Source organism: Haliotis cracherodii, unplaced genomic scaffold (assembly GCF_022045235.1).
Source record: "Haliotis cracherodii isolate W230 unplaced genomic scaffold, xgHalCrac1.p SCAF_6, whole genome shotgun sequence".
Lineage (NCBI taxonomy): Eukaryota > Metazoa > Mollusca > Gastropoda > Lepetellida > Haliotidae > Haliotis > Haliotis cracherodii.
Genome location: NW_027266319.1, coordinates 11,391,244 through 11,415,114, shown reverse-complemented (window position 1 = coordinate 11,415,114; position 23,871 = coordinate 11,391,244). Strand labels below are relative to the sequence as shown.

The following is a 23,871-nucleotide window of genomic DNA, read 5'->3' as shown; positions in this document are numbered from 1 at the left end:
ACACCCAGAGCATGGATAAGGTTTTGACAAAGGATAAAAAATGTCGGGAGTTAAGTGACTACCAAAGTCCAGTTTCCACCCTTGCCGAACTGAGCTGGAATATCTGGGCTCGATCGTAACGCCACCAGTGGCTATTGTGAGTTATGTCCCTTCTATGTCCCTCCTATTGTCCAATCAGATCCAACCACTCATATCACTTGCATTTGCTTCAAAAAAAAAACGTCGGCGCCCCGTAAAGACGATCTGATCGATAATCAAAATCTATTTTGTGGTAAACAGGTCTAACTTGGCGAAGTGCAATCATATCACTTGAGCACCTTGATAAAAAGCATGAAAGGATTTAGAAAATATCTGTTGACGCCGAGTTGGCGGTACGCATGTTTTGCAAATCCTCGATCGAAATCAGCACGACAGTTTACGAACCGGATGTCGATTTCGTTACGCGATTTTGATTGGATTATGCGTATAACTCCATAATTCCAACCGTGTTCGGCAAGGGTGGAAACCGGACTTTCATAGTCAGTTAACCCCCTTGCCTTTGGGAAGAAGCGAACAGGTGGGAAATACATTATGCTTGTGTAACATAAAGACAACCATCCATACCTGGATACTATTATTGTCTCATCACAACAAGTTTGGGCACGGCTGGCCCAGTCGTCTAAGGCACCGCGATGCGATGTGCAGAGTTGCGTCCCTTAGGCACGCCAGAAACCTATGCTTGTGGGTTCGAATCCCGGTTCGCCCCGATGATGTTAATAGGTGTGTCAGCACCATACCCGTGCTCGTGGGTTTCACCGAAGTGGTAAACGTATTAGACCTGCATCACTTCGGGCTTTCCTCCCACATTAAGCTGACACGCCGCGATATAACTGGAATGCTGTTAAAAGTGGCGTTAAACCCTCTCACTCACACATCAAACTGAGATGCTGTAATCACGGAGCTATATAGGCCCTTGCTGTAATGCAACTGAAATATTGTTCAGAGCAGTGTTAAATCAAGCTTGGTCATTTATTTTGAAGTCCATTGACTAAAGAGTCAACTAGTTTCTGGTTCCATGTGACTCACTCACTCACTCACTCACACACTCATCACGACTCCAAAAGCTTCACTATGCCAGTGTTGTATGGTCACGACCATGTAAGGTGAGCTCCTGAACTTCCCACGTGTACGCCCGCAGGCGCATTAGCCCATGTGTCAGTCACTGTAGATGCAGTACCCATGGGGGCTTCCCGTCACTGGTTCCGGTGTCTCACAATACAAATAATTAGTTCGTGTTGTGTTGCGGTGAAATGTGGAAACTCCGCATATGAAACATGTTGGTGGCGTGCGCCGATAGCGTGTGTCGCGAGCGTGCTCATCTCGTCCACTGGTCATATCTGTCCTGAGATATCGGGATTAATATTCAATATAAGCCCACCTGCGGACTACTTACAAAAATTAGATTAAGTACCTTGATTAATCCTCTGATGAATTGTGACCGCACTGCATGCGAGTGATTCGTAAGTAACAACAAGTAAAATATTCATTGGACACGATCTGCACTGTTTGTCATCCCAGATAGGATGAAATATATATATTTGCACAAGGATTAATGTTCAGCTTGGCTTTATTATAACAGTTGAAAAAATGAGGTCACAGTTTCTGTTTCAATAACCTTCACGGGATTTTGACAGGGTGGGGTGAGGTAAATTTGGGTTTAACATCGCGTCCAAGATTATTGCACTTATATAGCGACGTGCATGCACGTGTGTGTGTGTGTGTGTGTGTGTGTGTGTGTGTGTGTGTGTCTGTCTGTCTGTCTGCTTGTACGAGTCCGGACTGATGCCGATTTATACTGCTAGCTCACTGAGAATACGACGCCGCAGTTTAACATGAATACCCCGCTCCAAGCCGACCAGTCCTTAATTTAGCTCCTTAATGCCGAGCACCAGACAGGGTAACAACAAGTACCACCTTTTAACGTTATTGGTATGACGCGGCCGGGGAACGAACCCCGGACCTTCCGCTCTCAGGGCGGACGCTCTACCACAAGACCACGGAGGCGGTCTGACAGTGACAAGAGGCAAGATAATGAAAATAATGATAATTTACCCAGCTGACTACGTTTTGTATTTGATAGCAGCAAATTAATGAATTCAATATTTGAATATCGGATAAAGGTTTACAGTCACAAAATTGTATCATCCTACCGGGTACCCATTCAAACAGAGGCATGTTTCCTAACAGAGTCATTTGCCTCACGGAGACACCACATGTAACCCGTATGGGCAGGACAGTTGCCGTCAGGAGTCAAGCCGAACGCGGTCACCCATCCACCTACTCTCCGCAACCAGTGTTGCCTAACTTTGTCTGAATTAGGACTTGTGACATGTACGCAGCACAAAGGACCACGTGCCACCACCGTACCCAAACGTAAATGTCAACCCAATTACGCGATGAAGATTTATCTTAAAGTGCAGGTTCTAAAGTACCCATCAGACAATATGACGAACCGGAATAGAATATTCTCTCGTGCCATTAGCCATTTAACTTGAAAAACTGGAGAGTTCACGTTACTCAAAATGAAGCCATTAAAAGCTGCTCGCGCGTTGCATTACCTTTGATTTACCTGAGCTGATTACATGGTTAGCTAATGACATGGGGCATAATGAAGTCATTCTTTGACTAGCAGATAATTACATATGGGAGTTCATCATGATGATGAAAGGGATGTTTCCATGGTAACAGAGACACAAGCCTAATTTGCTGCAAAGGGTTAACATGGCAGTATATCCTAGACGAAGAGGGGACCACTTTACTCAACAGGGTGATCGATGGCGATTGATAAGAGTATCGTTTAAGACAGATCCCATGGAAATGTTACTACGAAACAGTCCGTTTTTTCACCAATTAAGAGAAAGGGGCGATTATATCGTGGCTTATTCCGATCATTCATTTTGAGCACCTGCTGCTGGCAGTGGATTTCCTTTGGCACAAAGACAGCAAAATAGTTTTTGTTCAAGCTTTCCCCAGTAAATAATATTTGTGTCGACAATATCGGATGTAATTGTAACAGCTGTGTTTTAACCTTATGGTAACTATACCACATGAATGCATGTAAAACGAGTTAAAGGTGTATATTTTGTTAATTAGTCCGATGTTGTGTCTTACAAAACCGGTTTGGCTTAAAACCGATCATCAACATCACATCGGTGCAGAAGCCAAGAGATCAAAGCGTTGCCTTTTCATGCCGAAAACGCGGGTTTGATACCCCGCACGGGTGCATTTGTGGAACTCATTCCTGGTGGTACCCGCTTGTCATACAGTTCGAATAAATCAACTCAAGTCACAGGGTCTCCCGATTCTATTTAGTCGCCTCAAACGACTATTAACCATGAAGTGCGGCGTTAAACAACAAACAAACAAACAAACAAAAATTAACAGAGCCCCGGGGACCTATACTAACTTACTAACTGATTGTCTGTTTTGTTTGAGTCTGACCTAGCTGGTGTTTCAGCTGTACATACATACTTTCATATAGTGAGTGAGCTTTCTGGCGTATCAGCTTGACGTGGGAGGAAAACCCGAAGTGATGGAGGTCTTAGATGTTCATCGCTTTAGTGAAACCCACGCGCACGGGAATGGTGCTAACAAACCCAGACACATAATCGGGGCGAACCGGAAGTCGAACCCACAATCACAGGTTCCTGGCGTGCCAAAGTGACGCAACTCTGCACAGAGAATTGCGGAGAGCCTTAGACGACTGGGCCAGCCGTGCCCAAACTTTCACATAGTCAACAGTGAGAAGATCAATGTTGCCACATGAAGCTAAATCCATTCCTTCACTATTTACAAGAGCCTTGAACAATATTTCTTCTTACGTTGAAGGTTAAGCATGATTCGTGTGTTAAAAGAACAATTTTGCCCAACTGTTATTAATCATGTAGACATATAACAAGACGGGCATCCTCATCATCCGACTACTACGTCCGTCCTCAGCATCAATTTCCGTAGAGAAGCCAGTCGGCTTTATGTTGAAGCTCGGTTCAGAGAGGGACACTGCTACTGAGCCATTGTTTTGATAGATAGGCTACAGGCTTTCCTTTTGTCTGTGAATAGACATATAACGATCGATCTGGCATGAGGGACGTTGTCCACAGTCCACCACAACGTTGAACTATGGTGTAGGGGATGAACCCATGCCTTCTCCTGTCGCATTACGACTTGAAGAAATTAGCAGAGCTACAAATGTACAATTGTGATGAATGGACAGACGTGCCGGGTTCTGCCAAGAGATGGGACGCGCTTTTCAATCGATGGCTTTAATTACCGTCAATGGTGCCTTTGCTCACCGCAGTCCTAAACCGACCAGCTCAACCAATCGTTCATAACAATGAGTGAAATTTGTTGCAGGAATTCTTCCGCACTCATTTGGCAATGAACGCCACGGTGTAAAGTCACGTGAGGTGCACGCGCTCCTCGGAATCACTAGAAGTGTCGTCTGCTCCGTTCGTGTTTTACAGATCATTGCACGAACACGGATAAAAAAGGAATCGAAATCTTCAACTATTTTGTGACACTCTTTAAAGGGCAATTTCGCGATTCGGTTGTAGGATACGGGGCCACCGTGAGATTGAAAACAAACTTATAAAGGTGTTCCTGTTAGGTATTGGCAATTCCTGGAACATCGAAAATCGAACAATCTACAACAACATCCATCAAGCAGAAGTAGTCACAGCGTCACCGTCATCATAGAACAAGGAGCTTAGGTTTAAACAGACAGACAGCTGGAACCAAGGTTAGCCCAAATACATCAAATATGCCATTATAATTACTATAAAAATTCGGATCAAAAGCGCAAATGGCTCAAAGATCTGCTTTCAGGTGCACTTCTCGTCTTTAACGACAGCTGAACGAGATATACACCTGTGTGAGGACTTTTAATCCCCAATCATCTCCTATATCTCATCCAGGATTCTAGCCTCATCTTCCATTAACTGACAGGCTTGCGTGGTCCTGCGAGTTCCTCACAGATTGGTGATAGGGAGCCTGCCCATGAGAGTGTTTACCTTGCCTGCAAGTCGGAAGTATCTTCTCCCTTAGCTACTGATGTTGTTGGAGCTCCATGGTGCTTGTTAGGTAGCACCCAAGCTTAACTTCATCAATTTCCTGAATCAAGACTGCTTGTGTGTGATCGGATCCCCGAGTAGATGCAAATATGGACAGACATGTAAGTTATCTTTGATTTCTCGCAACTCGTTTGTGTTGTATAAGTGCATTTTAAGACGTGTCAGTGACTTCATGTATGTCTGTAGGGTCTTAAGGGACTTTAATCGCCCTTTCTGTGAGTCCGAATTGTGCTAACGCCATGTCCTTGTTCTTGAGGACAAACGGTGCTTTAGATTCTCATTTATTTTTGTGAATGTATTGTTTGCCATACTTACTAAAATATACATGATTTTGATTAATGTGATATTATAGCGATCAATCCTATCTCACGATTGTACGAGATGTTAAACTTATTTTTTTATTTATCATAAATAATCTTCTGGTAATACTGACCACGTTTAGATTATTATCTATTTTGATATAGATTCACGATTTGTTTTATGGTTAACGTATTTTAAGAGGCTTGTAATGGTCTCAAAGCTAATTACCTCATTGGTATCCGAAGTGTTATTGTTTCATCAAACACCTAGAAATACTGTTTTAGACTGTGACATCAACAAGGCCTCCTGTAATTTCAGATTTATAATAATCTGCATTTTTGTTAATTCAAAAAGGATTACTTGATTATATGAACACTTTTTTCAAAAACACATCGATAAGCTGATTACCCAGTCTGTTAAAGACAATATGTCAGTCGTGAAAAGAATTTATGTAAGTTCGAAAGGAGAAGTATATTAACGACAAGGATTTGCGGCGAATTTTATTGGGGCATAAATAAAGTTTTGTTGAAATAAGCTTTATAAATATTACATGTTGCAGCCATGAAGCCTGGTGTGCGATTTAAATTCTAAAAAATGCCTCCTTTATCGGTTTTCCAGTTCCACCATTAAGTATAGGTATGTTTTTTATCTGGTAAAGGAAATGAAAGGACCTTGTATCAATGCCAGTACTGTTAGACCTCAATCCTAATCAAAATGTCACTACCTCCATTCAAGTAACATATTTCAGTTTGATGGACATACAATGAGTCTAAACGTCCGTAATCCAAAGAGCACCTCTTATTGTACATCTAAATGGCATGGGCACACTACTTGACCTTATCTTTAGGAAACCAATCTCCAAGTTCTCCTCGTAGGAAAGATCTATAATGTCTCTCCTATAACACATACACGGCACCGATAGGCAAAGCCATCGTTTTATAAGCACACGTTGCATAAAGTTGCCTTTGAGGCATGAGAAACGCGTACGTCTTAATCAGCATGGGAAAATGGGTTTCGGGCGATTGGAGTTCCAGAACGATTTACACAGCTCTGATCTTGGTACAGGATTGATGTGACCCCTTCGTTAATGGGATATTTCCATCACGATGACCATGTTGATCGCGAGAATAATGTCGTAATGAGACCTCGTTTCATTGCGTTTCACTTCCTATTGTTTTTTGAGACTTTCAGATCGCTAATGACGTTTGATTGAGTTGGCCATTAACCCTTGTTCGTTTCGGACGCTGTGTTGTTTGAAAACATTTACCACATTCAGACGTATTTCATTTAGATTACTGCACACAGAGTTTAATTTCGTCATGTTGGTGATGAAGACGTACAAGAAATGTTATTGGATACAGGATATAGTATTTATTTCCTTAGCTGTTCAATGATTTTATTTAAAGTCACTGCTTTAGCACCTTCATCAACTAGGAACCGCTATAGCGTGGACGTCTTTGTGAGATTGTCAAGCAATAAAACGTTTATGTCTGCCTGTTTATAGTCTCAACAACTGATTGAACCAGGTTATTGTTTGTCATATCAGGAAATAAACCCACGAGCCTGAATTGCTCCTATCCGGACCTGCCAATCCTTGAGTGTGTTTCCAGCTAATCATGTATTTTTAAATAATGTGGGTGATAGTTACTAAGTTTCTTTTTTTTACAAGTGGAACATTTATTATATGATCGAGATTGGGACCAGAACCACAAATAAAACAATTCAAAATGTAAGTATGTGAGATGGGGTGAGGTGAAATTGGGTTTAACATCCCGACCAAGATTATTCACTTATATAGCGACATGCATGCATGTTTGCGTGTGTGTGTGTGTGTGTGTGTGTGTGTGTGTGTGTGTGTGTGGCTGCGTGTGTGGCTGCTTGTACTAGTCCAGACTGATCCCGATTTATAGTGCTAGCCCACTGAGATACCATGCCGCAGTTTAACATGAATACCCCACTCAGACACAGTATACTGACTCCGAGCCGACAAGGCCTTGTTTTAGCCCCTTAATGCCGAGCGCCAGACAGGGTAACAACAAGTACCATCAATTTATTCTTTTAACGTCTTTTGGTATGACGCGGCCGGGATCGAACCCCGGACCTTCTGCTCTCCGGGCGGACGCTCTACCACTAGACCACGGAGGCGGTCTACGTATGTATATACCATTGCCAAAACATTTAGAGTAGAACAACTTCAGTTCTGTAAATATAACAAAACGCCAGAAAATAATCACTCTCGATTAACTGGAAAACAGATTTCATTGAGCATTAGTGAGTGAGTGAGTATGGTTTTACGCCGCTTTTAGCAATATTCCAGCAATATCACGGAGGGGGACACCAGAAATGGGCTTCACACATTGTACCCATGTCGGGAATCGAACCCGGGTCTTCATCCTGACGAGCGAACGCTTTAACCACTAGGCTACCCGACCGCCCCTGTTCTGACAGAGTATGAAAAGGCACGCTGTGCAGAATTGCATCACTTGGAGATGCCAGATATCTATGATCGTAGGTTCGAATCCCAGACTCGCCATGGTCATGTTTCTTGGTTTGTCAGCACCATGCTTGTGGGTTTCACCAAAATGGAAAACATCTTCGACTCTACAAAGCGGCGTAAAACAATACTCACTAATCTGACGGGGTATGAAATAGCGGGACAGTGGTGGGTGCTTATGATAGAACAGGATATGCTGACCATTTTCGCAAACACCTGGTGACATCACTGAATTTCAGTTATCCATTCATATCATTTTCACCCCTCTTTTGCCTTTTACGCCAAATGAATCTGTTTTGGCAGATAATGGCATGCGCTGGCGCAATTGTCAAAGATTTCTGCTACAAATTGGGGATCTACAGTAGGGCGTTCTATTGCATCGCATTTCCAATTCTTACTGAACTGGTATTGCTCTCCAAGAATCAGAACAGTCACATAAATCACGGTACCTTCTTGAAACATAGGGACCGCCTCCGTGGTCTAGTGGTAGAGCGTCCGCCCGGAGAGCGGAAGGTCCGGGGTTCGTTCCCCGGCCGCGTCATACCAAAAGACGTTAAAAGATGGTACTTGTTGTTACCCTGTCAGGTGCAAGGCTTTAAGGGGCTAAAACAAGGCCTGGTCGGCTCGGAGTCAGTATACTGTGTCTGAGTGGGGTATTCATGTTAAACTGCGGCATGGTATCTCAGTGAGCTAGCACTATAAATCGGGATCAGTCCGGACTAGTACAAGCAGCCATACACACACAGACACGTCCATGCACGTCGCTATATAAGTGCAATAATCTTGGACGCGACGTTAAATCCCATTTCACCTCATCCCTTGAAACATACGACAGATGGTTGCAGTTGTCAGAGCTATCATTACATACGCGGATAGCATATGGTTGAATTCTGGTCGCCTACACCAGTACGCATATTGTAAGCTTTGTTATAATCAATTCAATCAGCGTCCAAGTTCGGGAGAAAAACATTGATATTCATATTGTTTTGATCATGTATCATAGGTTAAGAGACATGCATATTTATGTCGCTCTCACTTGTCAACTGTCAATTTATGCCAACAATGTCCATCAATCACCAAGAGTAACCCCGCTTTTCTTTCAATGAAACCGTGTAATAGAAACTAATCGTGCCAAGAATACATTAATACCATGTCGAAACATCACAAAAAATTACATGCTGCCCAACCAGGGGATACATTAATGAAATCTATTTCTTTTGAATAAAAAGACGACACAAAAAAGATGGTACTATGGGTGAATTATCAGCAAGTGCGATCCCTAGGCTTTTAAGCGTTTCTGAACAAATTGTTCTTTGTGACATCGATTTTTTTTGGGGTTATTTGAAAAGCGAAGTGATATTTTCCAGGCTGCATAAACACAGATAAAATGTCACGTTTGAAATTTGGACACAGTTATCCAGATCGAATTTCAGCCATCATGTTTTCTTGAATCCATAATTTTCAATTTTAGGTCCACTGAAACTACGAATGGCGGAATGTTTCGGCGTGAAAGCCACATTGAACAAGATAATCTGTAGAAAATGAATTAATAATTGTTCAGCTTGAGTAATTTGCTCTTTCAGTAAATCATCTTTTTCCTGGCACACGCAATGAAATAATTGAAATAGCTTCATCGATTAGCTGATACAAGGGTAATATCATCTTTCTCCGCCTGATTACTGTAATCATAATTAGTGTCAAATAATGTCATTGTTAGCGTTATTTATTATCCGTATGATGTAAAAAGCCGGACTATTATGTACAGAAACGAAAAAAAACATCTTTTGGCTAATATCGGAAACGAGGCTTGTGTATGTGCACGACGTCTTGGTGTAGATGTGATCGTCCAATGAGTTACTAGCACTATGCGTACAGCAGCATCACCAATTATGATGAAGTACTGCCATAGGTCTACGGTTATCATGATTGTGATTATATGAATATTTACGATGATGATACGAATTTTATGATGATAAGAAACATAACGGTGACGACGCCGAGAGCAGCGAGACTTTATTCGTGATATATCATGTTAAAAGAAGACATCGAGTAATAATAGGCAGACCTCACGCAACACGTGACTACGTCACAATGAAATTCCATACTTGCACATGGCGCCAGTTACTCTTTTTTTATAAATATCTTGCCAAAAATAGCACAACAAAGTAAGCCTCGTTTGGGGATGAATGAGAAATTGAAATGAGTGATGGATGGCGATTTTAAGTAATGATGCTAGTCCATGCCACACTGTGTCTTTAGAGATTTCATGTGGAGTAGGTCCCCAGTATCAGTGTTTGTCATAAATGCCGACTAAAATGGATATCGAATGGTCACAATGTGTGACTGGGATGATCGTGTGTTATAGCATCCTGATTGCGTCGATCGTTGTGCAACAATGTGCCTGGTGGAGACACCTTACTGGTCAAACTGGGGGCATGCCATGTTACTCTGATGACGTAGACCCATGTGCTTACTTTCCGTCACTGGTTTCACTTGTCTGGAATCTTTCGTTTATAGCTTGGTTTGTGTTTGTTTGTTGTTTAACGCCGCACTCAGAAATATTCCAGCTATATGACGGCGGTCTGTAAATAATCGAGTCTGTACCAGACAATCCAGTGATTGACATCATGAGCATCGATCCACGCAATTGGGATCGATGACATGCATCAACCAAGTCAGCGAGCCTGACCACCCGATCCCGTTAGTCGCCTTTTACGACAAGCATAGTCACCTTTTACGACAAGCATGGGTTGATGAAGACCTATTCTAACCCGGAAACTTCACGGGTCCCGTCATATACAGACCATTATTCAGCCCAACTATTGCTGACTGCTGTCTAAACCAACACTCACTCACTCGCTACACGCTCCTACATGTGTGATGATAGATATTGCTGCTGATGACAGAGGCCATAGTTGGCACAGGTCGCAATGTCGTCTTGTGCGCCGCAATTCGCTGTGCAGAGTTGCGTCCCTTAAGCATGCCGGAAACTCACGATCGTGGTTGTATAAATTCCGGTTCGCCCTGATTATATTTCTAGGTTTGTCAGCACCGTACCCATGTTCGCGGTTAGGTCTGACCTGCATCATTTCGGGCTTTCCTCTACATCAACCTGACACGTCATGATATGAGGGGAAAACTGTTCCAAGCGGAGTTAAACTCACTCACTCACTCACTCACTCACTCACTCACTCACTCCAAACACGGAAAAAACACTCATGGATAGAGCAGGCTTGTAGTGTGTCAGACCAAATGTAATCATTATAACCCTTGCTCGTGTATACCAGAGACCAACGGACGCATCTGGTTGTATATACAGGGCGATCCATGTGAGTTTAATCTAATAACGATAGAGCATAACAGCATGGGAATGTACCATACCGAGAACGACCACATGTGGCGATAAGACGCAATCAGCACTCCTCTAGGATATATCAGATGAACTGATACCACTTTGTACTATACAGGGGAAATATATAATAAGAGGAAGTACACACGGTCGTTGTTGTGTTACTGCTGACAACGACGTTAAACACTGTCCACTCACTGACTGATTCCAGCTCTATAAGAGTTTGAGCATGGTCCATAAACCGTTTTGCTTCTAGTCTGTCAGCACCATACCCGTGCTCATGGGTTTCACTAAAGTGTTAAGCGTCTGAGACCTGCATCACTTCGGGATTCCCTCCCAACATTAAGCTGACACGCAGTGATTAACTGGAAGACTGTTATAAGTGGTGTTAAGCCCAATTCATTCGCTCAGTGAGAAGCTAACATATCAATATTTAACATCCGTGTCGCGCTCCACTATTTAAAAACACGTAATATGATGAAAAATAAAGAAAATATGATTTACCTTTCCATTCTGCTTTCATCTAATAAACACCGGCACATAAAGACACGTGGATATACATTCAAATGGCGTTCACATTTATATATCAGACAGTTGTCAGGGATACCTCCCGTACTCTCTGCCATCCCCCCAAGCATCATCCTCAATCTACGGCAAGACTGATGAAGTTTGCTGTACCTATTGTGACGAGTGATTGTGAACCAAAGGGGTATACCTCAAAACCACTCGCACAATTAAAATAGATTACACAAAAATGGATTGTAATCGTATTGCAAAAGTGCCTTTAACTACCGCAATACTTATTGCAATAGTAAAACTGCCACCAATCGTTCCAGGTCCCGATTGATTGTGATTTCACCACAATTGTTGTTGAATGAAGTGAATTACAGTAAACTACGGTTATAACGAACTCAAAGGGACTACTATTTTTAGTTCGTTATAACCGTAGTTCGTTATAAGCATATGTACAGCATAACTACAGCAAATAGTCGGGACTAAAAAGTTAGTTCGTTATATCCGTCAGTTCGTTATAAGCGTGTTCGTTATAACCGTAGTTTACTGTATTTGAAACACGTTCTTTATGAGTTACAGACTAACGTCGATCTCCTCTAAGTTTGGATTTTACATACTATTTCCTGAATCATTAAACTTTTTAAAAGTATCGATCTGTATGAAACATAATAACTTTTGTGAAACAGGTGAGTTTGTGCGTTGATCTCCAACTGAATACGTGTTTAGTATTTATAGTATACGGTTCCATATTCACCATGAATACCAGCCAGAACATCGTTAGCACCGAGAGCTGAAACAGATCAGAAAAATGAAATAACTCTCCGTTAACATGAATCTAGTTTTTATGTATTCCAATTCCAACGAAACCTCTCTCATCCCTAAACGCGGAATATGATCAACGAAATTATTTATCCAATCATATCTTCCCACTTTCAGAGAACCCGTAACCCCGGACGGACTCCTTAATGCAAAACGATGTATATAACAGGCCTTTCACGAGTGCATTTCATACATCTTTTTATTTCGTAAATTGGAAGTTTCTTGGCGACGAATACATGTAATAGCACCAAACTTACTTCTTACAAATCACCGTTATGAGGAGGAAATGGATTAGTGATGGTTCAAAAGCCATATTTCTTCCCTGGTAGAATGGGAATGCACCATACATGGTTAATATGAGTGAGTGAGTTTGGTTTTACGTCGCTTTTAGCAATATTCCAGCAATATCACGGCGGGGGGCACCAGAAATGGGCTTCACACATTGTACCCATGTCAGGAATCGGACCCGGGTCTTCATCGTGACGAGCGAACGCTTTAACCACTAGGCTACCCAACCGCCCCTGGTTGATATGAACACCTGGTTTGTTATCGAGGCGGGGGCACGGGTGGCCCAGTCGTCTAAGGCGCCGCGATTCGCTGTGCAGAGCTGCGTCCCTCAGACACGCCAGAAACCTATGATTGTGGGTTCGAATCCCGGTTCGCCCCGATTATGTTTCTAGGTTTGTCAGCACCATACCCGTGCTCGTGGGTTTCACCGAAGTGGTAAACGTCTGAGACCTGCATCACTTCGGGCTTTCCTCCCACATTAAGCTGACACGCCGTGAAATAACTGGAATACTGTTAAAAGCGGCGTTAAACCCAACTCACTCACTCACTCACTGTTATCGAGGCATACCCTGTGAACAAGTTTCTTTTGTAATATCACCGTTTAGAATTGCCCTTTACTTCTACAGTTGAGGCATCAATTTATCAATACGATAAAAGTTTGTTATTAGATACCAATGAGTCTGGTCAAAGGTTGATAAATCAAAAGCGTTCAGTCAGTTAGATTTTGATATTGGGTCTATATTTAGACCTGAAAATAACGACACGGTGGATATATAGAGACTATATGTGCAGCTTCACATTAATGTGAGCTGTTATGGTTCATTTGAATGAGGACCTGTTCATTGCTGAGCTCCATTTCAAAGTGGGTGAGTATGGTTTTACGCCGCTTTTAGCAATATTCCAGCAATATCACGACGGGGGACACCAGAAATGGGCTTCACACATGTCGGGAATCGAACCCGGGTCTTCGGTGTGACGAGCGAACGCTTTAACCACTAGACTACCCGACCGCCCCCCATTTCAAAGTGCTGAAATAAGACCCGACGCAACAACAACATTGAAGTATATACAAATAGATCTATATAACCTTTACATTAATGCGAACTGAACCCTAGCCACTATTGCCTGCAGAACTCACAACTCAATACTCCACACGCGTACCCCACACGCGTTCAAATCAACTTCTGAAGAGAAATCCTGCTGAATGAAACCCAAATTCATTTGAATCTGACTCAAATAAAGATGTTGAAAATAATATTAAATAAACCCTTGTCTCGAAGTTGATGGAAATAAAGACACCTTATCTATTTCGAATGTATATAAACCTTCAAGATGAAGGTAGTGACGTTAAGTAAGTGATGAGGACCTGGAGATAACCACTTGGTACGGGAAACTCCAGCGGCTGCCTGACATGAAATTACAATTTGTCTTGTGTGTCTGTTCTGGTCCTAGCATAACAACTTCACACTTGACCCAGGTCGCATCCACCAGGGATACAATCCAAACAAGGAGGCTGACGAGGTGGCGATGACACGCGATTGCCTCCTTGCTAGTGTTTGGCCGGGTGAGGTCAAGTCCTGGAGTTGCCCTGGTAGCATCGAGAACCTCGAGGTGGTATCTACAGAGGTGTTAATGGCCATTTGATGCAGATGGCTTGAACACGTACGTGATAATGTTGCGACTAACGACATTCTGTAGCTGGATGGTGGACGTGGACACCGTGTTCAGCATTGAGCTTCCATATTTTCACATCACGAACTTGTTCATCCAAGAAGGTTAAAGGGCTGGGCTGCGATTGAAGTTTTACGATTTAATGATACTAAAAAGCATTTAAATTTAATTTTCATTTAACAAGTTTCAAATATGACACATATGCCTGGCCCTCTGCATTAAGGGGTACGACATGGTTGGCTCGGAGTCAGTATACTGTTTCATGTTAAACTGCGGCATGGTATCTCAGTGGGCTGGCACTATAAAACATAGCTCCGTACTAGTACAGGCACACACACACACACACACACACACACGGGGGCACGGGTGGCCCAGTCGTCTAAGCCGCCGCAATTCGCTGTGCAGACTTGCGTCCCTTGGGCACGCCAGAAATCTATGATTGTGGGTTCAAATCCGGGTTCTCCCCAATTATGATTCTAGGTTTGTCAGCACCATACCGAAGTGGTAAACGCCTGAGACCTGCAACACTTCGGACTTTCCTCCCACATTAAGCTGACACGCCGTGATATAACTGGAATATTGTTAAAAGCGGCGTTTAACCCAACTCACTCACTCACTCACTCACTCACTCACTCACAAACACACACACACACACACACACACGTGCATGCACGTCGTTATATAAGTGAACGCGACGTTAATCCCCTATCACCTAACCTCATGGAACAATGGGAAATGTTCCAAAAAGATCCCTCGGAGATTCATTTCCTCATTTCTCAATACAGCGGGTTACGTCATTGTATAATGGATGGTTCTGTAAATGATCTGGTTTGATATCGCGTCATCCCATCCCACGATGTTACTGCTACGAGTGGCGTACCCAGAATTGCCACAAGCAGTCCCTAGCTCTGTTAGCGGTGTAACAAACCCACCACCGCAAGGTCAAGGCTACGGAACATTTCTTCAGTAATAATTGCTCTAATTGCGACGATTTCGTTGGATCGTTAATGAGACATGTCCCTTGCTGCCAGACGCGTTTTCTGTCATGGCGACGTGCTGGAGTTTGTCATTAGGATCCAGTGATCATTCGCATGTTCCTCAAAAAATATTTTGAAAATGGTTAATTGAATTATTCGGAAATTTCGAAGCCCTTAATTATTAATTGTCGGATATGTATTTTTATTTTCAAATACCATCTCATCTGTCAATATAACTACTACGTCCTAAAACAATGGATAAAATTGAAGGTGAAACATTTGTAGAATGAAAAAAGATGCCAGAGAGGTGATAAAAGAGTAAAGCTTTCAGAAATTTGAACCAGATGATCTTTACCCAGCAGTTTCAGCCAAACAAGACCCTTTATCAAACTAGCCATTAAATTGGGAAATTGCAAATAATGATTGCTTCAGCGGCCTGGCTATTGATCACCTGTTTTGTTCATTCGAGATAAGAGCAAGTTACGGCAAATGTTGAAACATGCTCGGGTATTAAAGAGACACTTTAATTCAACAGCGTCGATATCATTAAGTGATTCATGGTTTTGATAAACTTGTGAGTGAGGTTGATTTTACGCATCTTGGTGCAATCATGTCATATCGATGTCACGGCGGGGAATCTACGAATGGGCTTCACATGGACCCACGTGTGGGATCGAACCCAGGTTTCGATGTGACGAGCGATCGGTTTCACCATGTTTCACCATCGACCGCCTCCGTGGTTAAACCCGGCATTAAACACCATTTCACCTCACCTGATATGAAATATATTCAGGACACAATTAATGCATATAACTTATGTATAAAACACCGATAAATTGAAGTGGAGAGTATATTTTTAAAAATGTGAATTTAATTTCACAGTAAACTACGTTTATAACGAACACGCTTATAACGAACACACTTGACGGATGCAACAAACTGGTCTTTTTGGTCCTGATCTTTTGCTGTATATATGTTGCATATATGCTTACAACGAACTGCGGTTATAACGAACTAAAATTAGTGGTCCCTTTGAGTTTGTTATAACCGTAGTTTACCGTTTTGAACTGGTTGAACATTAAATTCAAATAAATTGTTGTTAAAGTAAATGAATTTGATGTATTACATGTGTATTACATGTCACCGAACTTCTTTTCTTTTTCAGGAGGAACGTAACCTTCCAGATGTCAAATGATCAGTTCGATGAGATATGATTGGACGCCCAAAACGCAAACGTCAACGCCACACAAAGGAAAACGGAAGATTTGTAAGGGTTCCATGACGCCATGCTGTAAATTATGGAACCAACTTGCTGAATATTGCATGCTCAGAAATCATTGGACTTATTGCAAGGCAAAAAAGTGATGAGCACAAAGACTGACGTCTGCTCCCGGTGCAGCAGACGACAATAAAAAAACAAATAGAGTTTTTACGAGGCCAGTGATAGATCGAGGCTGACAAAAGGGAATTTAAAATGCAGACTTTAAGACAGACGAAAACTTCAGCTTGTTCACCGATCTAGAAGTTTTAATATTAGCAGGCGGTCTCATTTCAAAGGAAAGTCACCGTTGATTTAAATGTCCAGATGTAGCAGACAACAATCTCAATAAGAAACCAACATACGCAGCACTATTTTATCACAGACGGCACGGTCTACATAGTCTTTGAAGTTGCTCTTGGCTTCACAGAAGAAGGCATTTCAAACAGTGAGCAAACAATATTCGTTTAACTTTATCACTGACGAAAGGTCAAGGGGTTTCTGCAGCAGATGTCATTTAAGAAAAGCAAGTGGAACTACAGTGGTAACATGCGTGGTAGAAGCTTGGCAAACTTCAGATACGTGATATAGAGAAGCTCTTAAGATGCATATGGTACAGAAAAGCCTAAAAGCCTTGTAAGTGGAAGCTTAAGAGTTTGATGCTTTTCATCCTGTGATGGTTGATTTATGGCTTTCTGGTGGACATAAACGACTTGTAACTGATGCAAACACCCATTGCAAAGTGCCCGTGAGACATCAGGAATAGGATTTACGTCAGTTGAAATAGGTTTAATGTAAAGAGACCCATGACATTATGGTTTAAGGAGCTTATGTAATTTCAAGTTTTATCGAGCCGATCATATTGCATGCAAATTGTCCAATCTCTCAAACATAACTATAGATATTCTGTAACTGGCACTTTTTCTTGGCTTCTCAATCTGTAATCGTTATGATAGTTGTAAACAGAGGAAACACTTTGGAATTATAACCACGCTATCATTTAATTAGAAGGGCGTGTTTACATTAATTGTACCTTTCTTTACATTACTGTGACCTTAACCGTATGAGAATGGACATCGCAAAACCTAACGTCTTGAGAAGCAATGTCCCCAGCGTCAGATACGCCCCGAGGATAAACAGGTGTTAATTGCAGACGAGGATCTCATACAATTGACGTGTTTTTTTTAAAAACTGATTTAGCCGAGAGTAATCTGGTAGACGAGGAACCTAAAGGAAGCCAAGTGCTAGGAGACGCAGGAATTGGGTAAATCTTGAAATATAATTATACTAATTGTATCGTATTTCCTCAAGGACAAATTGACCGTGTAGAGATAGGACCGTAAATCAGCTTAACTTGAATATTAGTCAATGAAATCGTGCCACAGTATGATTAACACGGGGAATCGACATAATTCCATCTTTGGTGTGTGTATGATCAAATGAAAATGATTGTTTAAACGACGTCTGTTGTTTTATATACAGACAGGCATTGTTGCTGATCAAGCATCATATTTCAGTCTCTTAGGGGCCTCACCGGCACTGGCTTGTAATTTTGGTCTCATTTGGTTTTGCATGGACTTGAGTTGGACGCTGTGAAATCTCCGTGGAGCTGGCTGCACGTTGCGGTGGAAAACGCCCATGTGAGGCTTTAAACCTGATTACTGTGGCCAAACATGATTATTGGTTTTGCACGAAGCCATGCGCTTGATCTTAGACAGTTACAGACGAATTAAACTACCCTCACTTCCCTGGACATACAGACGAGACAACGGTACAGCCTCAGTTCCTCAGGGAATCATTTTAGTAAAGTTTTGAGAGAATTTTTTTTATTTGAAAAGTTTAAAATGACTGACAGGCTGATTGGAGTTCATGCATATGACTAACATCTGTTGCTGTTCAGGCGCGACAGAAACGTTTTCATCGTTGTGGCAGTAACTGCTAGTTTGGCATTTGGGCATGATAGGTCCAGAGGGACTTAACTATATCGGCTGCAAGCGCTGCTAACTTAATGAACGCGTGCCTGTGATGTGACCATATCGATAGATACAGAGCTATGGAATATAACGTTACTTCAACTGCTTCCAATTTAACCGACTGGGCTGTGGGAAACAACACGACCGCAGGGATGTCCAATTCTACAATTGAGTCGGCTGTGTGGACGTCGGAGATGTCACATGCGGCGTCAGAGACGACATCTGTGGCACCAGAAACATCATCTTTTGTGGCAGATGCATGGACGAACACAGTAACAGACTTGTGGACAAGTGACGTTTCGTCTGAAAGTGTGTCGTCTGCTTTGTCTTCGGACTTGACGTCTGCTAATTGGATAAAGGAAACAACGTCTGCCGTGACCAATTACTTCACTGAAACGTTAACATACGTTGGCAACGACACAGTTGGTTATAATCGGACGACACCGCCTGTGATAGACTTTGTAACAACAGCCACCACTGTTATCACGTACATAACATCACACGAAGCTTACAAGGGAATACCAATTGATGCACTCGTGCTAAAAACAGTCTCACTAGTGCTCATAGCATTATCTGGAGTTGCTGGCAATGGGTTCATCATATACACAATTGTCAAAGAAGGCAATCTCCATCGTCCGCCATTTTATTACCTACTAAGCCTTTGTGTGTCTGACTTGTCCAGAGCCGTGTTTTGTGTTCCTCTCGTGCTAATGACTGTCCTGCAAGGATCTGTTTGGAAATACGGAACATCAGCTTGTAAACTCTTTGCCTTTGCTAACTCCTTCTTCATCTACAGTTCATCAGGAGCCATATTAGCTATATCAATAGATCGCCACTTCTCAATTGTGTATTCCAAATTTTACAAACGGAGATCCAGAGGACTGGTTAACCTTATTGTGGTTGTGGTTGGATGGACGATCGCGTTTGCAATGTCCTTCCCCCCTGTGGTAGGAATAGGTACATACGTCTTCATTCCAGAGGAAAGCCAGTGCACCTTTCATCACAGATACTACAAGTCAAACGATACGCTTGGATTCATGCTTGTGTTCTCCGTTATTGTCTTCGTATCTGTGTTTCTCTACTTGCGAGTGTTCTCCTTTCTGAGGTCTCACAGGAAGATGCGACCGCTGGAACATCAGCCTGCTCGGAGTTCCAACTGGACATTTTTTGGCCCGGGGGCTAATGGACAAGCACTTGTTAACGTCATGAATGGATTCGGTGCCAATCCGGCAATGAATCCGCTACGTATGCAGGTGCGTCCAAATTTTGGTAGGGTTGTGAATTTGCATATTGTGAAAAATGAACACCTCACGAGGTTATTTTTTGTCGTAACCTGTTCGTTCAGCTCGCTGTGGTTTCCCTATATTGTGCTTGCGTTTTGGCGAATGTTTGGTGACACTGGAACAATTGGATCGGTGTTCGTGACCATCGCTGCTTGGCTAACATACACCCAGGTGGCGTTGTGCCCTCTTATGTATATTGTGTCCCGTGGACCAATCAGGAAGCATTCGCGGACAGTGCTCGATGCAAATGACAAGAAGGAGTTTCTTTTAGAAACAAGGAACAGGAAATGAACGACTCAATCGTTCTGTCGATTCAATAAAAGTTACATGCTATTTCAGTATTTACCATATAAACGCATTTCTTGTATGAAGATATTGATGAGAATGTATATGTATGCCACCCGTGGAAAGCGGATAGAGATAATATTATTATTTTGATGATAACGCTTTTTTTCAACTCGGGAGACGCCAATGCATTACAAGAATATATTTTACAAAGTAAAGAAAACAAATTATAAAGGATTATTTTTAAATCTTCGGAACGAGTTTCAATCTCGATTAGGTAGCATGTCATAATTCCCGAGGTAGTTATTTTACTCAATTCTTCAAATAGAATTATTAGATTTTTTAAATCTACTCCTATTGCTGCAAAGACACAGTTCCGTGATTTCCGTTACTGTCATAATACGGTTTGACAAACGAGCATGTCATATCTGACAACCAATTTGGACATCATATCTGCTCAACTGAAATATTCCATAATCCTTTTGAGATGACCACTCTACGAAATGTATCCCAAAACGTTGTTAGTGAACGCACAATTGCACACACCCAACGACCAAATTTACTTCCAGGCCGTGTTCCTTGAATGCCGTTTTTTTTTTTTTTTGCTACAGCTTACGATACACTTTCGTTACGTTGTCCTTATGTCAATTTGAGTGTGTTTGCTTTAGTGTGGTAATTCCGGAAGGAGCCAATGTTTCCATGTAGAATTCAGCGTGCCAAACACTGTAAGCTATAGAAGGTGTTCCATGGTGTCGAGGGTGTGAATGTGACAGTGTGTGTTGTATGTCGTGTGACTACTATGAATCATATTCTTTTATGCGATTTATGTCAAATGATTGTGAAAGTTTTAAAGATGAATCATCCAAAAACTGTATGTCACTGAATTAAACCTTTTTGATTCTGTGAATCAGTGTATGTTTGTATGTTTTCATGTGTTTTCATGTTGAGAAGTAATGTGTAACGCGGACCGAATGGATCATGGTGCGTTTGGTCAGAGTAGATCCTACACGAGTGAAAAGGAGATCGGGTATTCAGGTTCTGTGATTAGGCTGATTTCGTTTGATCGTGCTACGATTGCCTACACATACTTCGAACACAGACACACGCACGCACGCACGCACGCACGCACGCACGCACGCACGCACACACACACACACACACAACACATATGTGTGTGTGTGTGTTTATATATATATATATATGTGTGTGTGTGTATATATATAAACACGCACACACATAAGAATACATATATATATATATATATATATGTGTGTGTGTATATATATATATATATATATACATGCACACACACACGCATATATATACACACACATGCAAATATATACACACGCGCATACACATACACACACACACATTTGTCCATTGTCACCTTGGTATTGTGACGTCATAGTTTCCTAAATGTTATGACGTCACGTAACTATATGTTACTACTTCATGTCCGTTATTCAGTTATGGCCTGATGAGACTCGTACGTGGTACGAGTTGAAAGCGCTAGCCTATTAAAGCTGTGTTCAATCTTACTCCACTTATTTAATTATTACTATATATATATATATATATATATATATATATATATATATATATATATATATATATATATATATTTAATATGTATAATCATGTATAATTACTGTCTGATTCACTCAGGGAATATACATAATCCCTAAATTTTTCAGGTATTACACATATTCCCTGATTTAACATCATGTTTGTTAGACATATTCCCTGAAATTACTTTTGAGGCTCTCATATGGTCAAACTTGATTACAAAATCGAGAAATAAATTTATTTTACATGACCAACAAATACCTTTCACTTAACTTAACAATAATTAGTCTTAACTGTAATCAAAACATAGGATAGAAATGAGATTAAAATAATTAATATGAATGCGACACCCCCTCCTCTCAAAACATCAGTGGATTTATATCTAGAGAAAATACAGGAGAATCCTCACCTTAATCCAACCTTACATATCGGCCTTTGACGCAGTCGGTATTATCTTACGGTTTTATCGAAATCGTACAGTGAATACTGGATTTTAGCGGAGACCTCTTATGATTATGGACGCCAAAGGATTTTGTCGCTTTCCCTTATACGCTTTTATTATGGGGGTTACTTAAGCACAATGTCCGTGGATAAATATGTTCTTCCGTGGTTACTTCGTAAGTCAGTGACACAGTCTTCCATTGCAGCTGTTTCCAAACATTATTATCTCTTCCATTGCCTAAATTTAACTTAATTAGCCTGCCCGATTACCCTGTTAGCAGTAAGATGTTCTTTAGTCTCACCCGACTGTGCCCGTCCATTTGAAGGAGATAAGCGATGACATTTGTCAGACAGATCTCAATGTCCACAGGAAATGACTAATGGTTATGTCACAACGACTATTTCATACGACAATCTGCCGTGATTGATCAGGTCCATGGTTTGCTTGTTCTCAGTGCATGGCTGGGTCTGTGAGAGACGATGTGCCTGGTATGAGAGATGGGCTATGTGAGTAGGATCCCCTAATTGGGTCAGGATATCGAGAAGCCATATAATCATCTTAGGCATGAGGAGAAAGCTTCCCCGCAACTCCGAAGATCATGGTTTGGTTGGCTGTTTGGTTTGTTGTTCAACGCCGCACTCAGCAATATTCCAGCTATATGACGGCGGTCTGTAAATAATCGAGTCTGGACCAGACAATCCAGTGATAGATATCGTGAGCATCGATCCACCCAATTGGGATACATTGACATGCATCAACCAAGTCGCCGAGCCTGACCACCCGATCCCGTTAATCGCCTTTTACGGCAAGCATGGGTTGCTGAAGACCTATTCTACCCCGGATCTTCACGGGTTTGATTTGGGTACAGTCTGTGGGTACAATGTGTGAAGTCCATTCTTGATTTCCCCCGCGACTGGATTAGTGCTTTAAGCGTTAAAATAACCCAATTACTCACTCTTTTGTAATGATTGTCATAAGAGGAGACTAACGGGATCTCGTGGTCAAGCTCGCTGACTTGGTTGATGCATGTTATCGATCTCAATTGCGTGGACCGATGCTCACTAGATTGTCTGGTCCGGGCTCGATTATGTACAGATCGCGGTCATATAGCTGGAACATTGCTGAGCGCGGCGTTAAACAACAAACAAACAAACAAACATAATTCTGTACATTCTGAAATATCGGTCAAAGCAATGGGAAATTATATTCACTCACTCACTCACTCTCTCATTTCACTCACACAACAACGACGACGAATTAGATCAGCTGTTACAAATTTTATGTAGGGCAGTGGTGTGTTTGTATCAAATATGTTATTGTTATTCAAACATGCCATCGAACACTGCTTGATTAACACGTTAATAGGCCTGTTCGGGTGTTGGGGTGTTTTATATCGGCATACATACAAATAAGGTGTCAACATACGTCTTTGATACGCTATACACTATGTACCACAGCCAGCTGATTCTGACCTTTGCACTGAATTATTTATTCATATGAATCAAGTAATATAACGTTTGGACTTGTGTCTCACATTCTCAG

The 23,871-nt window shown here is 41.8% G+C and overlaps 1 protein-coding gene across 2 annotated transcripts in view; it reads left to right on the top strand.

Annotated features, from left to right (window-relative positions):
• The window catches only part of LOC139445104 (probable G protein-coupled receptor 85), a 28,329-nt gene extending 7,413 nt beyond the window's left edge, over positions 1 to 20,916 (top strand). The window contains exons 1-2 of one of the 2 annotated variants that reach the window (XM_071226194.1): positions 4,426 to 5,209; positions 16,685 to 20,916. In XM_071226194.1, the coding sequence (XP_071082295.1) occupies positions 18,831 to 20,324 (1,494 nt within the window). In that variant the 5' untranslated portion in view covers positions 4,426 to 5,209; positions 16,685 to 18,830 and the 3' untranslated portion in view covers positions 20,325 to 20,916. Of the gene's footprint in view, positions 1 to 4,425; positions 5,210 to 16,684 lie in introns of those variants that run through there. The other variant, XM_071226195.1, reaches the window with a different exon arrangement.
• The last annotated feature ends 2,955 nt before the right edge of the window (positions 20,917 to 23,871 follow it).